Source organism: Nannobrachium achirus (assembly GCF_963921795.1).
Source record: "Nannobrachium achirus genome assembly, chromosome: 14".
Lineage (NCBI taxonomy): Eukaryota > Metazoa > Chordata > Actinopteri > Myctophiformes > Myctophidae > Nannobrachium > Nannobrachium achirus.
Window position 1 is genome coordinate 46,076,864 of NC_137821.1, and position 15,208 is coordinate 46,092,071.

The 15,208-nt window shown below is 45.8% G+C and overlaps 1 protein-coding gene across 1 annotated transcript in view; it reads left to right on the forward strand.

Annotated features, from left to right (window-relative positions):
* The window catches only part of shroom4 (shroom family member 4), a gene marked incomplete at both ends in the record, with an annotated part of 131,606 nt that overhangs the window by 71,338 nt on the left and 45,060 nt on the right, over positions 1 to 15,208 (forward strand). Inside the window, one exon of the mRNA XM_080741643.1 lies at positions 13,340 to 13,558. Coding sequence (XP_080597769.1) covers positions 13,340 to 13,558 — 219 coding nt within the window. The remainder of the gene's footprint in view (positions 1 to 13,339; positions 13,559 to 15,208) is intronic.

Genomic DNA, 15,208 nt, shown 5'->3' on the forward strand with positions numbered 1-15,208 from the left:
CTGCCCATCGCAACGCACTGCCAACGCGGTCGCCTTGGAAAACAAGGAAGTGTTGATGAAATAGAATCAATTTTCCGTTACTCACTGCTTCGTCTATTTCTCGCTTCAAATGTTTTCAAAGACATTCTTGAGAGCAACGTTTAGTTGTAAATGACACTGTGTGTTTGTTTACACGGCTGTCATGTTGGATACAGTATAGAAATCAAGCAGCTTACTGAGCACAGCCAGGTGCCCTGAGCCTTTGATTAGACAGCGGTCTGTTATAGAGCGGAGCGGTCATTATCAAGAAATAACACATCATGGAATTCAGTGATTGACCAATCAAGCATTCAACCAAGCCGTGTAATAAATTGTATTAACATATCATATTAAGATTGGTTAAAAAAAAAAAAAAAATATTCGTTAGAATAAAAGGCCAGACCGCACAAATGCAGCTATAGTCGCAACTGCTTGTAACAACACAGTTTTAATGCCATGTCACACCAATGCAACTCCTTGAAACTGCCATTGGGGATAAGATTAAGAAGTGATTTTTGATTGATTGATTGATTGATTGAAGACTTTATTAGAAGTTTGCATAGGAAAGGGTACAGTTTCATGACAATACAGTTCACTGGTACAAGGTCAACTAAAATGATACCTAAAAAAAAAGCTTTTGGGCATGTGGGTCCTTTTTTAACTCAACATAGAATGACAAAATAACAATAACAAAACGTTGTAAAAACGTTGTAAAACACAATGCATAATAAAAGGTATACTAGAAAGGTCAGGGGAGGTAAGGATAGGCTTTATTTTCTTTTACCAGTTTAGAGTAGCAGCCGCCTCTAAGTGGCTTTCAGTGCCGTTTTAAAGGAAGGTAGGGATTTACACTCCTTTAAGGCCTTCGGTAGGGCGTTCCACATTTTTGTGGCATAGCAGGCGAACACATTTGACAATTCCTTTTAGCCAAATCTGGGTTGGACTTTGCAAGTTGTTCCATGGTTGCGTGTAGCATTGGTGTGTGGACTGGCCTTGAGTCCCGGATTGCAGCTTCATCATCTAAACGGCTTTATTTGTTTTAATTAGTCCCATTAATTAGTCCTAAACGAGTCTCGTTATTCATTTCAAAGCGACGCAAAAAAGAAAATGCTTGTCAGCTAAAACCTCAGAGGCTATAATCTCTCCTCCTTCTGTTCTCCTCCTTTCTATTCATTCCATCTTTTCACCGCCCTCTCTCTCTCTCTCTCTCTCTCTCTCTCTCTCTCTCTCTCTCTCTCTCTCTCTCTCTCTCTCTCTCTCTCTCCACCAGTCATTGTGTCCATGCTGTATGTTGTCCTATAAAACCACACATCCTTTCTCACACTGACATTCTTTCACCACCATGTTATTCTGGTTGCTCTCCGTCCATATGAAGAAAAAAAACAGAAAGAATGAAAGGACCCCCCTCTTTTCTGTCCAAACTGCCTTCTCTCCTTTTTATGCGTGTATCTATTCTGCATCTAGCTTAAGGCATGACACAAATTCAGAGTGAACATTTCTAACTCAAACCTTTGCTTCTGGGGGTCCCTGGAACAAAATATTTTGAGATGGGGGTCCGCGGGCCAAATACATATCATTGTGGGGGTCCTTGACATGACAAAGTTTGAGAACCACTGATTTAGGCCGATTCTACAAATGTCTTCTAAATCCTAACAGTTTTCTGAAGAAAATCAGTGGTTCTCAAACGTTGTCATTTCAAGGACCCCCACAGTTATATGTATTTGGCCGCGGACCCCCATCTCAAAATATTTTGTTCCAGGGCGCCCGCTGGCCTACTGGTCCAGGGCATGCGCATACCACTTAGGCATTGCCACATTGGCATGGATGCCTGGCAGCGTCGCCGGTTCGATTCCCAATCCGCGGGTCACTCCCCATCTCTCCCCCATTTACTGTCTACTGTCCTATCAATAAAGGCATAAAAGCTCACATAATGAATCTACACTAAATATTTGTGTTCCAGGGAACCCCCAGGAGCAAAATATTTCAGTTAAAATGTTCACTGAATTTGGGTCTTGCCTTAAGCTAGATGCAGAATAGATACACGCGCCTCCTTTATTACTGTAGTTATGCCTCTCTCTCTCTCTCTCTCACACACACACACACACACACACACACACACACACACACACACACACACACACACGCTCAGCCGCTCATAAAACACACACACCAGGAGGAGGAAGCACCTCTGCATTTTTCCCTCTGTCAAACAATAACAGCGCTGGAACTGTTGGCTATTATTTTAGCAGCCGTCCCCTGCTTTATCTACGCTCCGCAACACTTCCTGGCTCACTTACTCACACATCCTGTCTGAGAGAGAGAGGGGGGGGGGGGGGGGATAGAGGAATGAAAGAACGAGAGAGAGGGAGGGAGAGAGCAGTGACATCCAGAGAATATTAGAGAGGCAGGGGCTGACATTTTTAAAAGGGCCTTTTGGTGGAAATATCGAAAATAGCCGACCTCCAAGCTGAGCTTGGAGGTCGGCTATTTTCGGTGCTTGCAACCAAGCATAATCAAATGAATACTGGAGATGTGGCGTAACGGCATGGATTTCTACACAGAGAGGCCAATTAATTCAACATAAGATGCTGCATTCAAGTTCAAGAGAGTTTGGACAAGGTAATTCTCTTGAATACTGCCTTGAGATATCTCATGGAAAGGAATGTTTTTGGGCATTTGCATTTCTTTCACCATAAGTAGCAAAAACTGCATTCACGGTCCAGAGAGAGGGCACTTTTTACAGACAGATAAAAGGGCAGGGGCTCAAGCTCCCTTTGACGTCTATGTGTGCACGTGCCTGGGAGAGAGGGGTGGTGGAAGAGAGTCCGAACGAGAGAGCAGTGTAGGGAGAGAGAGAGAGAGAGAGGAGGGAGAGAGGGAGAAATAGCAATGTTTTGTCTTCCAACGAGAAAAGCGAGGGAGGGCGAGGAGGAGGTGAAGAGGAAAGGAGGGGGGGGGGGGTGTGTGGAGGTATGGGTTTGTTGGGAGGGTAATTTTTGTCTTCTTGCGGGGAGGGGGGCCAGCAGGCATCACTTGGGTCAAAACCTGAGAGTTGGTTTCCCCTCAGATGGCCGGACAGACTCCCGAGGACCAGCAGGTTTTTTTAATGTCCCGTCTACAGTAGCACCACCAGCAGCGGCTCACGGAAACCACCGGACATTCTCCCTCTCTCTCTCTCTCTCACACAAGACTTAAGGAGACGAGGGAGGGATTTTCCTCATAAAACATAAGGAGAGGGAGGGGAGAGAAGGGGAAGTTGTAGTTTGAGTGTGTTTGGCCCGACGGTGGGGTATTTTACTTTTCTACGAGTTGCCGTTTGAAACTCTGGGACAATACTTTGCGAGATTGCTTTTGAGAAGGCAGGAGTTTCGTCAGGTGCCTTAATTCGCATAATATTCGCCTAAGCGTTTGGCCGTTTCTGAGAGGGACGTCCAGCTCGACTCGACTTGACCTTGACGCGCCTGTGACACAGGACGGCGACCCTGGGAATCCGTCGTCTCTGCCTTGAATGGTTGCGTGTGAGCAGCACTGTAGGTAAGAGTCTCTCCTCGCATCTTTGGACGTCCTCTCATGCATGGGACACCTGCCTGGCAGCCTTGCCCTTAAATTGTGCAGGAGGCACTAGTGCTTATAGAAATTGGAATTTATATCGGTTTTCTGTGTTGGCATGTCATGAAACAATAGTGGGTGCCATCTGCTGTGGCACCCTAGGCCTAGGGTGTCATGATGCCAGTCCAGGGGTGCCTCAGAATACTTGGATAATATTTTGAATTCATCAATATCACTTCAGTTTTAACTTTTAACCACTTAGACCCTCTATGGTTAGTAAAACAGACCTGATTTGCACAGTGCTTGATTGAGTTCTTTTTCCATCTGCCTCAACTCTCTTCACCAAAAAACAGCAGATCTACGAGCTCACAACGTGTCACAACGTGACACTTGTAAGGGATGCTGGGGTTCAAGTGGTTAAACGTTATTTTCAATTTGTTCTACTGGAAGCGGATATTTCTCTGTGACATATCGTATCTCATGGTGGAAAGATGCATATTTACGTAACGTAATATGATATAAGATTCTAAAGAATTAACTGATTGATTCAGGTTGCCCTGGATGAAAAGGTTATTTACAGGGGTGCCCTGAGTCAAAAAAGTTTGAGAACCCCTGCTATAGAGTATATATTACTGTATAGTATTGTTTACATTAGACTTCCCATCTAGAAATCTGCAAAGAGACATGAGGTGAAGTTATGAAATCACAACAAACCCGATATCCAAGTCAGAATATCACGAGGAGAACATGTTTGTTCAGCGCTCTATTGATCACATAAACCCTCAGTACCGCGACCCCCACGCACTCTACTTTGCCCCCTCCTTTTATCCCTCTTCACCAGGGGTCTTCAACAGGGGGTCCGGTGACCCCTAGGGGGTCCTCAGAGTTACTACAGGAGGTCCTCCAAATCTTTTTATATTAACCAGCTGAACCCAAGCGTCCATGTTCTGAGAACTGTAGCCAAAAATAGCAGATCTACAAGCTCACAACGCCTCGCAGCGCGAGGCGTTGTGAGCGTCGTGAGCGTCGTAAAGCGGGATCCGGGGACCCTCGGGATTCTTTGAGGGGTTTCCAAATGGACTTTACGGGTCTGTAACTCTGATAGTATACAAATGGAACCAACTGGACCTTTACGGGTCCATTTGGTTCCATTTGTACTCCCTCGGAGTCATGGAGGTCCTTGTTATTAAAAAAAAGTTTCGACAGCCACTGAAAACAGCCATGCTGTATGTTTTCCTGAGCTGAGAGCTCCCGCTGTCTTAACCCATGTGAACGGCGTGCCGCGCTTCCCTGCGTGTTGCGCTCTTATCGTCCTCTTTTACTTTCACACTGTCCCGAGTGGGATCGTCTCCCATTGATTCATCTGGAACGGCACGCACACACACAACCAGTGGCGTCAGTTCAGAAAAAGCTAAGGTATGGCAACATGACTGGTGTCTTGCACGCTAGCCTTCGCGCGCGTGCAAGACACCAGTCATGTTGCCATACCTTAGCAACAGGCATGATACATTTATTTTAAGAAGTACATTCTATATTTCCTCCCGTTTCTACGGTTTCTTGGGCTGGATATGGCAGCCTGGAACGGTTGTTCAAGTGCAGCTAAACTTGGCATGTTTTAGTAAACGTGCCACAATTAACAATAATGCATTGCACCCGTGCAGCTGACCAGCGGAACCTGGGAATATACCATTCTGTCAAGATGGGGAGAGTACAAGTGTGGAGAATATAATTATAATACCTTGTTAAAGTGACCATTTTGTTACATTTTGCATTTGTAGTTATTTTACTGTAATTTAACAACACAATAACCAGCACAGATAGAAAAAGAGACATTCATGGATTTATATTTTAAAAGTAACTTTAATTTTCCCCCCTGGACCCAGGGTATGGCAGCTGCAGTGCATACCCCTGCCATACCCAATTGACGCCCCTGGTGGGATCATCTCCCATTGATTAACCCGGAACGGCGCGGCGCACACACAACCCTCCTGCTTATCTATTAGATTTCTGTCAGTCTGACAGACCTATCTGTCTCCCCGTGTGTCTGTTTGTCTGTCTGTCTGTCTGAGAGGCTATACTGTATGAGTCGCTGTGTTGTGTGTGTGAGTCAGATTATGAGCGTTTGACCTTTGCGGTATCAGTCAGCTGGTTGCTACAGTTTCTGACCTTAAGTAGGACATTCCAATGGAGCCATTCATAGAGGCTCAAGTCAGTCACCACCAGTGCAGATTGTCTGGGCCGTTTCTGAAACTGTAATTTTGTCTCCTCTGTAGGGATGCGACGATATGAAAATGTCATATCACGATTATTGTGACAAAAGAAATCGCGATTTACGACATTATCCTGGGGCAGAACATGTGCCAAAAAATAGCATATCTACAACGCGTCACAATGTGACACGTTGTGAGCTTGTAGATCTGCAATTTTGTTGGCAAAGACATTTGATAGGGTGAAAAAAAAAGACTGTATCAAGTTCGTATATTATATAGAGTGAAATATGAAATGTAAAATTGAAATTATTGCAATAAAAAGTATAAAAAAATCAAAAAATAAAAAAAAAGTTTGTATATTATAAGTACCTTTTACCAATTATAGAGGGTTTAAGTGGTACCGGATATTATGCAGCTTGGCAAATAAAAGGTGAATTGATCCCAAGTGCATGCTGGAGGATGATATCAGGATAAATGAAATCTCCACAATGCGATTATCATGAATTTATTTATCACGATAAACTATAATATCGTGTATCGTCCCATCCCTACTCCTCTGCCAACCTCTGCCGTTTCACCTTCTCTTCTCCTGCTGCCCTTTTCTTCTCTCCTCAATTGTGTCTCCCCAGTCCCCTCGTCTCCCCTAATCTAATCTAATCTCATCTCACCTCTGTCTCGTTTTTCTTTCTTTCGCTCTTTTCAAACGGTCTTTTCGTGAATTGACCCCTAACCATGCGGCTAACGGGTCATCCCAGGTTTTTCTGTGTGTGTATGTCCGTCCGTACAGTATGTATGTCCATCCGTATGTCCCGCAAAGTTTAGCATTGGCTAAGCTTGGCCTACATTTTTGCACAAAGCGCCCAAAGTTTGTTGTACGCCCAGGTTCACAATATTGGCCAAGCTTCGCGGGGACACTGAAATAGATTACCTCGTAAATAGCACTGCTCATTTCACACTGGTTGTGATGTTTGCTGAATGTTCACCTATTTTCACAGAATGTTCACCTACTACAGTACGAATGCCTTTCACAGAATGTTTCACCTACTACAGTACTAATGCATTTCACAGAATGTTTCACCTACTGCAGTACTTATGCCAGGTCCAGAACGGGGACGCTAGGGTTCATGTTGTTAATCAGATTTATCAGTGACACACACGCGCAGACGCAGGTGACCTGTATTTAAAATGGCATTTCTTGGTATTTCAGTGAATGAGTGCAATGGATTCAGAACTCATGCAACGGAGAGGGAGGGCGAGAGGCTCCATAAATAGAAGCGGATGCTTCGTCTTGTGAATGTGATTAAATTTCCTGAACGTCTGCGGGTCGTCCACATCGCTACTCTGTGGTCCATTAACCGCAGATCACCTGGTTTCTCCCACAGCAGAGCCAGACCATTGTATGTGTACTGAAGTCTATATGTGTCATTGAATTTCCCCCCTTTAAATAGAGATTTCATGTGACTGGTTTGTTGGTTTATTTCATGGGAGAAGGGATGTTTGTTTTATTCATCAGGGCTTTTAGTTGTCGAAGGAATAAGAGAGGTTTTGAGCAGAATAAGTTAGAATGAACAGAAATCTTGTCAAAGATTCTCCACAGCGTTGGTGTTTTGATTGTTGAACTCAGAATTAGATATGTGTAAAGTGGTTAAGAAAATGTTCTCCCTCGGGTGACCTGACAGTTAGTTCACTAGCTGTCACCTAAAGGGTTACTGTCACTTTAAGAATCATCTTAAAAAAACAAGTTAATATTTTTATGATGTCATTGTGGGGATGTGCAATTATAAGCCAATCAAATTAATTGTCTGTATAGCCTGACTGTATGACTACTTACTGTACTGGTCAGCTGTTGTTGGGGGGCGAGGGGCGGATTACACTGTGACATGAGCTTCAGACTGTTTCAGACCGTTTTCAGAGAAGCTCATGTCACAGTGTAATCTGCCCCTCAACCCCTTTAGGTGACAGTACCCCTTTAAGTAAAAGTATCAATACGGCAATGTAGAAATACTCTGTTACATGTAAAAGTCTGGAATTCAAAACGTAATTGAGTCTCTCTAGTGGTGACGTGATGTTTCCTAATCCCTCTCGTATTGATTCCCCACAATGACTCAGCAAAACTTGCTCTGCGTAAAATAATTATCAGAATATACATAGACATGTACAGGGTTATAGGCCTAGTAGGCTACCTCAGTGGTTCTCAAAGTGGATTCCAGGGACTTTGTGGGTGCCTTTATGGAGGTCTAAATTAACCCACACAAGTCTGTAACTCTGACAGTGTACAAATTATTTGTACACTGTCAGAGTTATGGGGAGACCTTGAAATGCGGTGCGAGGCGTTGTGTGCTTGTAGATTGGCTGTTTTCACTACATGTGTGCAACGGCCTTGTCTGATGAAGCAGGGCTTTACTTCGCGAAAGACATTACAAATTTGAAACTTGGTGATACGAGGTTTCTGCCCGACAGTGACGATATGTTCACATGGAGGCACACATTTGAAGTATTTATTTATGTCCACATAAACAGAAGTACAAGAACGCCTTGTACAAGTGACACACACACACAAACACACAGTCAGAGAGGCTACTCAATCACAGATGCACACATGGAGACGGACGGACAGTAAACTTTCTCAGGGGATGATTTAAGGACATGGTGTCAGTGGAGCCGAACGGTCACTCTGAGATAAAGAGAAAGGCAGCGCTCTGAAGGCGACTGCATCAGGAAACGGCACTGTTTACTTTGGTCACTGGCCCCTGCTACTCTTTATCATAAACAATAATACTCTAAAAATGTCTCCACTCCCTCTCCTCTCCTCTCCTCTCCCACTCCATCCTATACCAGGAGCAGCATTCTTTCCCCCCAGAGTCTTACCTCCCAGGGCTCGTATCGTTTTACATGCTGGCGCTGTTTGTTCTTGTGCAGAGTAACGGGGAGAAACACTACTGTCAGTGTTGCCTGATTTTGCGAGATAAATGAGCAAACGAAGTATATGAAAACATGCCCAAAAGAAGCGACTATAGGCCACATGAACACTGGCCGATTGCGACACGTTGTGACCTTATAGATCTGCTATTTTCAAAGATTTTTTATCCCACGATTTTGTAACCCATTTTTCACCCAGTGCCAATTGCCTAAACTGTAATCCTGGGCTCTGCTCTCTCTGCTAACCTGGGGAGGGCCCCGAACTGAGCCCATGCTTCCTTCAGTGCATGAGGAGTGAGCAGGCCGCTTCTCAAAGCACATTTTTTTTAAACATTTGAAACACAATAATCATGTTAATTTGGTGGGTAATGAAAAAGTTTGAGGACCACTGATTTAAACGATTTAGGAAAGTAGCCGAAATAAGCAACTACAACTACTTTAGAAACAAGCCCAAAACAAACCTGCGTGTGACACAACCTGCAACTACCGATATTTACAAGCAACTTTGGAGCAAAACACGACAAGTCGTTGCATCGCGACACACGTTGGGTCTGTTTTCGCTATTCTTCACACAATGAAGTATAAATAGGGCTTAAGTGTTTAACATACTGTAAGTTCTGGATTGCAGCTTACAAAGAGTAAACATGCTGTAATGATGTCTTATGGACTTGCTGTGACAGCCCAGGACACAAAGCCATCAAACGCGGGACCACATGGTCACTTGATGGACACGTAGGCCTCCGCAGGCTTCAAACCGTGTGCGTCTTTTGGTTTGCAAAAAGGAAACCCTTTAACCCTGCAAGACCTGGAAATGTGTCACTTTAGATTGCAACAACTTTAACCATCAGTTCATGCTTTATCTATCAAAAAATAGCAGATATACAAGCTCACAGCCGCGCTGCGAGCTTGTAGATCTGCTATTTTTGGAAAAATCGTCATTTGTAACATTTGTAACTCAAATATTTACTTCTGGGGGGTGGCACGTGATATTTCGAGATGGGGGCTGGTGGCCAAATACATATAATGTTGGGGGTCCTTGACATGAAAAAAGTTTGAGAACCACTGACTTCAAAAAACCCCAGAAGGATTTAGAAGACACTTATAGAATCGGGTCAATGTATTCAAAGACTTGCACTTGCAAGACTTTTCAAAAATAGCAGATCTACAAGCTGCCGCGCTGTGAGCTTGCATATCTGCTATTTTTTTATAGCTAAAGCACAAAACAATGGTTAAAGTCGTTCAACACAGACGCCGCGTTCCCGGACTAAATCACTTAAACCACTTCCCTCTCCGCCGCCTGGCTCCCTGCTTCAGTTGGGTTGTGTTTTTGTTGCTGTTTTTGTGCGCTCTACCCTGCAGAAAGAAGAAACTCCAGAGTTATTCCCACCCTGCAGGCAGGCGGCGGCATTCCGGGCCTGATATTCCACTGTTATTCTGAGGGTTATTCTTAGCTACATAATGGGCCATTCAGACACTGTGGGCACGTCCCAGGAAACCCAGTGGAAGTGTAGAATATACCTGGCTGGAATTTCTGTCTCTACTCTCTAACCACTCTCGTCTGTCAATTTAAAAATGATTTATGGACATGAAAGTTGAACTTTCTTTTTTTCTTTTTTAGTTTTTTTCGTCAGCGCAGTGCAGTTATACAATGTAAGTAAGTAATAACTTAATACCAAACCACTTGGCCAATACCAAACCACTTGGCCAAGATGTATACATATATACTAAATACCAGTAAGACTCCCTAATCGGGAGATAAGCGACCGTAGGTCACTTATCTCCACAAATAGGGCAAAAATGTGTTTTTCCAAAATCTTCCTGAGCCATGTTGATGACATGAGTGTAGACATACTGTGTAGTGATTTTCGTGATTTTAGGGCAACATCTGTAGGAGCAGTGTCCAAAAATGTGTTTTTAAAAATCGGCCTGAAGGTGGCGCTATATGGGACAGATGCATGTTGATGGGAGGAGTGTAGACATATTGTGTAGCAAGTTGCGTGATTTTAGGGCCAAAACTGTAGGAGTAGTGGGCAAAAATGTGTTGTAAAAATTGGCCTGAAGGTGGCGCTAGAAGAGGGCCATGTGAGAAATGAGGGGTGGGGTCTCCGCGTTGCCTTGGCGGACGAATAGGTACCGGCCCCGGCTCTCCCGGACGCTCCTAGGCCGAGTTACGGCATTTTATGTGAGCTGCAGTGGAGGGGGTCCTCCACTGGGGGCGTCACCACTTTTGCATCGGTTCTGGAGCACCAGGAGTGGGTGGTCCCCAGGAATTCCCCGTGAGCAGCCCCGTTGGGGTGGTCATTTGGTAATTTTTGCACATGTGCTCATTTTTTACACTTGGGGGTCCCCGAGGGAGCTGGGGGTCCCTGGAGCTCCGGGGGTCCTTGGAGGTTGTAGTTTGGCAGGTGAGGAGTGTGTGTGCAAAATCTGGCATGGATCGGGGCAACGGTTGCGGAGATATGAGCAGGGCAAAAGTGTGACGTGTGAGGTGTGACGCACTGACGGACAGACACCTGGTGGAGCTTTCTGTAGTAAATGCGACCTACGGTCGCAATTAAAAATTCAAACACCCATGTCACCATTGCAAGATGTCGTTTCCAAACCTCTGTATACAGTTGTATTCGTTATTACCCTCATATTTTGCCTCTGTATAAAATAGCCTCAAGTCGACCCGGAAACAGTTAGCCAAATAGCTAATAGTTAGCTCACAACTTTCTACTTTTCTCTTTCACCTCAATCACAGTAACGTCCGTATTTCACTATTGGCCGCCCAGTCCCGTTAATAGTCCCCTCAAATAGTTTTCAATTGAACAATTATGGTATAGGAGCTTTCTCAAGGGCTAGGGCATAGCTGAATGGTTAGGGAGCCCGCCTGGGGAACCAGGTCCCAGGTTCGATTCCAGGCCAGGGTAGCAATGTCGATGTGTGTCCCTGGGCAAGACTCTTAACCCCTAATTGCTCACATGCTCCTTGTGGTCAGCGAACCAGTTGGGTTGGGATGAAAACACTGAATTTCCCTCGCGGGAGGAAATAGGTATCTATCTATTTATCTTCTCACTAGTTTTCACTTTCTGTCACTGTGTCACTCGCTCGCCGCACGCACGCACACACACACATACACACACTATTACTGACTTTCAGCAGAGCCTGTTTGAATGTCGATGGTTGATGTGAACCTGGGAAATCTGATGGTAGACTGGATTAATGCTTTAGAGCAGAGGGTCTATGGTACTTGGTACTTATACTGTATCGTACAGTACATCTCTCTCTCTCTCTCTCTCTCTCTCTCTCTCTCTCTCTCTCTCTCTCTCTGTTTCTTCCACGCTGTATAGAGCAGGGTGTGTTTGTCTATATGTATATCCCTACATAAAACAATCACGGCTCACGCAGCAATGTGCCTGACGTCACCAAAAAGAAACCCACTGGCCAGGGTAAATCTATGCAGCATAGAATGGCTTCATTGTGTTGTGAAACGTGATTTGTGCCACTTCGTTCACAAACTGCACACACTAGGACCTTACAATCCATACCTAAAGATTGTTTATTCTTTGCATCATTCCACTGATCGGGGCCAGGTTTGCAAGTTAAGCCTAATGTATGCGGGGGACTCAGCGTATGAGTACCACGGCTTGGGTGCGGCAAGTCATGCGGCAAGTACTGGGAGCTGATGGTAGGTGTGGCGCTCCACCACAGCAATCCATCTGTCTAGCACATTGTAACGGGGACAGACTCCCACGTGTTACTGTCTGATACCGACAATAAGCCACTCCCGACCTACTTTACAGATGACTGAGTGGTAAAGGCGTGTGCCACCGTCCCGGGTTTGATTCCCAACCCTTGCTGCGTGTCACTCCCAGATTCTTTCTCACTGTTTTCCTGTCTCTCGATAAAGGCAGAACCCCACCCCTCCTAACCAATGTAGGACTAATGAGATGTCAGATTTATGGGCAGTCCCCACCTCTCCACCCCCCCTAATTTGTGCTCCGTCGCCGGTCATACTTCAACGCACGGCGAAAACCGTGGGCGCACACGCCGCACAAGCTCACAGCGCGTCGATATGAATAGGCTTCTATGCACAGTATAGCCACCTTCACAGGTGTTACCAATGATACTAATGAAGGCTCTGTTCTATTCTGGTCAAACAGAGTCAGGGTGCTGATATTGTTCATGCTGGCTCACTGTGGAAACACTCTGCTACACCTGTAAGTGGGTCTCAAAGTGTGGTCCAGGGACCTTCATGGTTTCTTCTGGGGGTTCCATTTGTACACTCTCAGAGTTAAGCCCCGTTCACACCAGACGCGATTAAGATAATGATATGTCGGCGTTCACATCAATTATGACAGCTTTATCGTTGTGGCGTGGACACTACCATCCACTTCAATTGAAAACCATATTTTTTTATCATTATCGCGCCCAGGGCCTTTATGAGGGCCCTTGGAAAAAGTTTGAGAACCACTCTGCGACACCAAATGGAACAGAGCCTTCATTAGTATCATTGGTAACACCTGTGAAGGAAGTAATAAGAGGCCCAATTTATGTCGAATATGGCTTGCCATATTGGACTTTTTCATCCATTGTACATGCATTACTCACTCAACTCTCTCTCTCTCTCTCTCTCTCTCTCTCTCTCTCTCTGTCCACAGGCGCAGCGTTCCTTTCATCAGACCTCATTCCTGGCACCTGGCGAAGCTAGCGGAGCCTCCTCTTCCTCTCCCCCCTCCTCCTCCTCCCCCGCCCTGCCTCCCCCCGTCTGCCTCCCCTCCCCTCCCTCCTCCACCTCCTCCTCCACCCCCTCCACCTCCCTCTGCCATGCACCTCCACCCCGGGCCCTACACGCTACCCTGGCACACCACCGACAACAGGTAAAAGAGAGAGAGAGAGACACACATACACTAGTGTGTATGTGATTATGTCATTTCAGTGAACGGATCATTTCGTTCACGTTCACGGCATTGATCGGTTCAAATGATTCCTTCACCGTTCACATTCCGGTCCGCAGCCTCGCTCAAAGACGTGCGTGCCGTCCTGTGTGCGGGGAGGCGGAGGGGAACATTTCAAGGACGTGAACAAATCGTTCACGAGTCTTGCTTGTGATTCCTTCTTATGAACACATCACTGAGGCACATTCACGCTCACACGCATACACGCACACCACAACGTTCATGAGCATGCCCACAATTACATTATACAGTAAATCGTTGGTTTTCAATGTGTGTGTGTTTATGTGTGAGAGAGAGAGAGGGGCTAGGAGTGATTTCGAGGCGGGTTATTGTAAAAGGCTTACGCCCCTCGCGGCTTGGGAGCTTTTGGCTACGCACCGTTCGGGGGGATGAAGATTTACGATTCTGTCCCTATCGTGACGTGCCAACTCAGACGGCGCTGAGTCGGCTCAGGCGGACTTCGCAACGCTCGACACGCCGACTCGCTCGATTTAGCTCGCTCGGCGGTGTCTCGCGTGGCTCGAGTCCGCTTGAGACAGCTCCGTCATCTCCACAGGCCCAAAAGCGGTGAGGGCTGCGAACCTTTTACAATAACCCACCTCGAATTCCCTCCTCGCGCGAGAGAGACTTTGATTTGTAAATCAAACAAGAAGTAGGGTGGAGGACATTTTCAGATCTACAAGCTCACAAAGCGTCCCATCCGGACACAAATACACCAGGGTTCATTTGTAGGGGGAAGCTAAATCCAATCCCAACCTAGCCAGGCCAGACCAGAAGGCAATTTTTCTCCGCAACTGGCAGATTGGTGTGGTTTCCAGGCTAAATCCAACCCAGTGTGTGACCAACCATCCTGTGTGTGTGGGTGGGGGAGTGCGTCATAGCTTTTAATAACAACACAGCCCACCCTATGACAGCAATGCATAGCCTAACAGTCCAGAGTCCAGAGCAGGGGCGTCACAAGGGGTAGGAAAGTGGGACTGAGTTACTGGGGCCCAAGGTGGAGAGGGGCCCTAATAACTGTATATTTTGAAAAATAGCAGATATACAAGCTCGCAGCGCGGCACCGAGTGCCGCGCTGCGAGCTTGTAGATCTGCTATCTTTGAAAAGTTGTGAAAATGTGTGAAAATCTTTGAATATATGTATTTTTTTAAGCGAACATTTCGAACTCAAATTTTGCTTCTGGGGGTCCCTGGAACTAAATATTTTGAGATCGGGGTCCGTGGCCAAATACATATCATCTTGGGGGTCCTTGACATAGGTTTCTTGCACACATTTTCACGATTTTTCAAAAATAGCAGATCTACAAGCTCGCAGCGCGGCACTCGGTGCCGCGCTGTGAGCTTGTATATCTGCTATTTTTCAATAGTTAACATTCATGGGGGGCCCGCAGTGAATCCTTGTACCCAGGGCCCAGAATTTGGTGTGACGCCCCTGGTCCAGAGTACATTAGTCCCTGTGCTCCCAGTCCCCAGAAGGGGATTTCAGCCCTCATGACAGCGCCACAATGACCAGGAAACCAGTGACATCACCGCCTCCCAAAAGCCAACAAGGCCCCCACGCAGGAAGCCCAT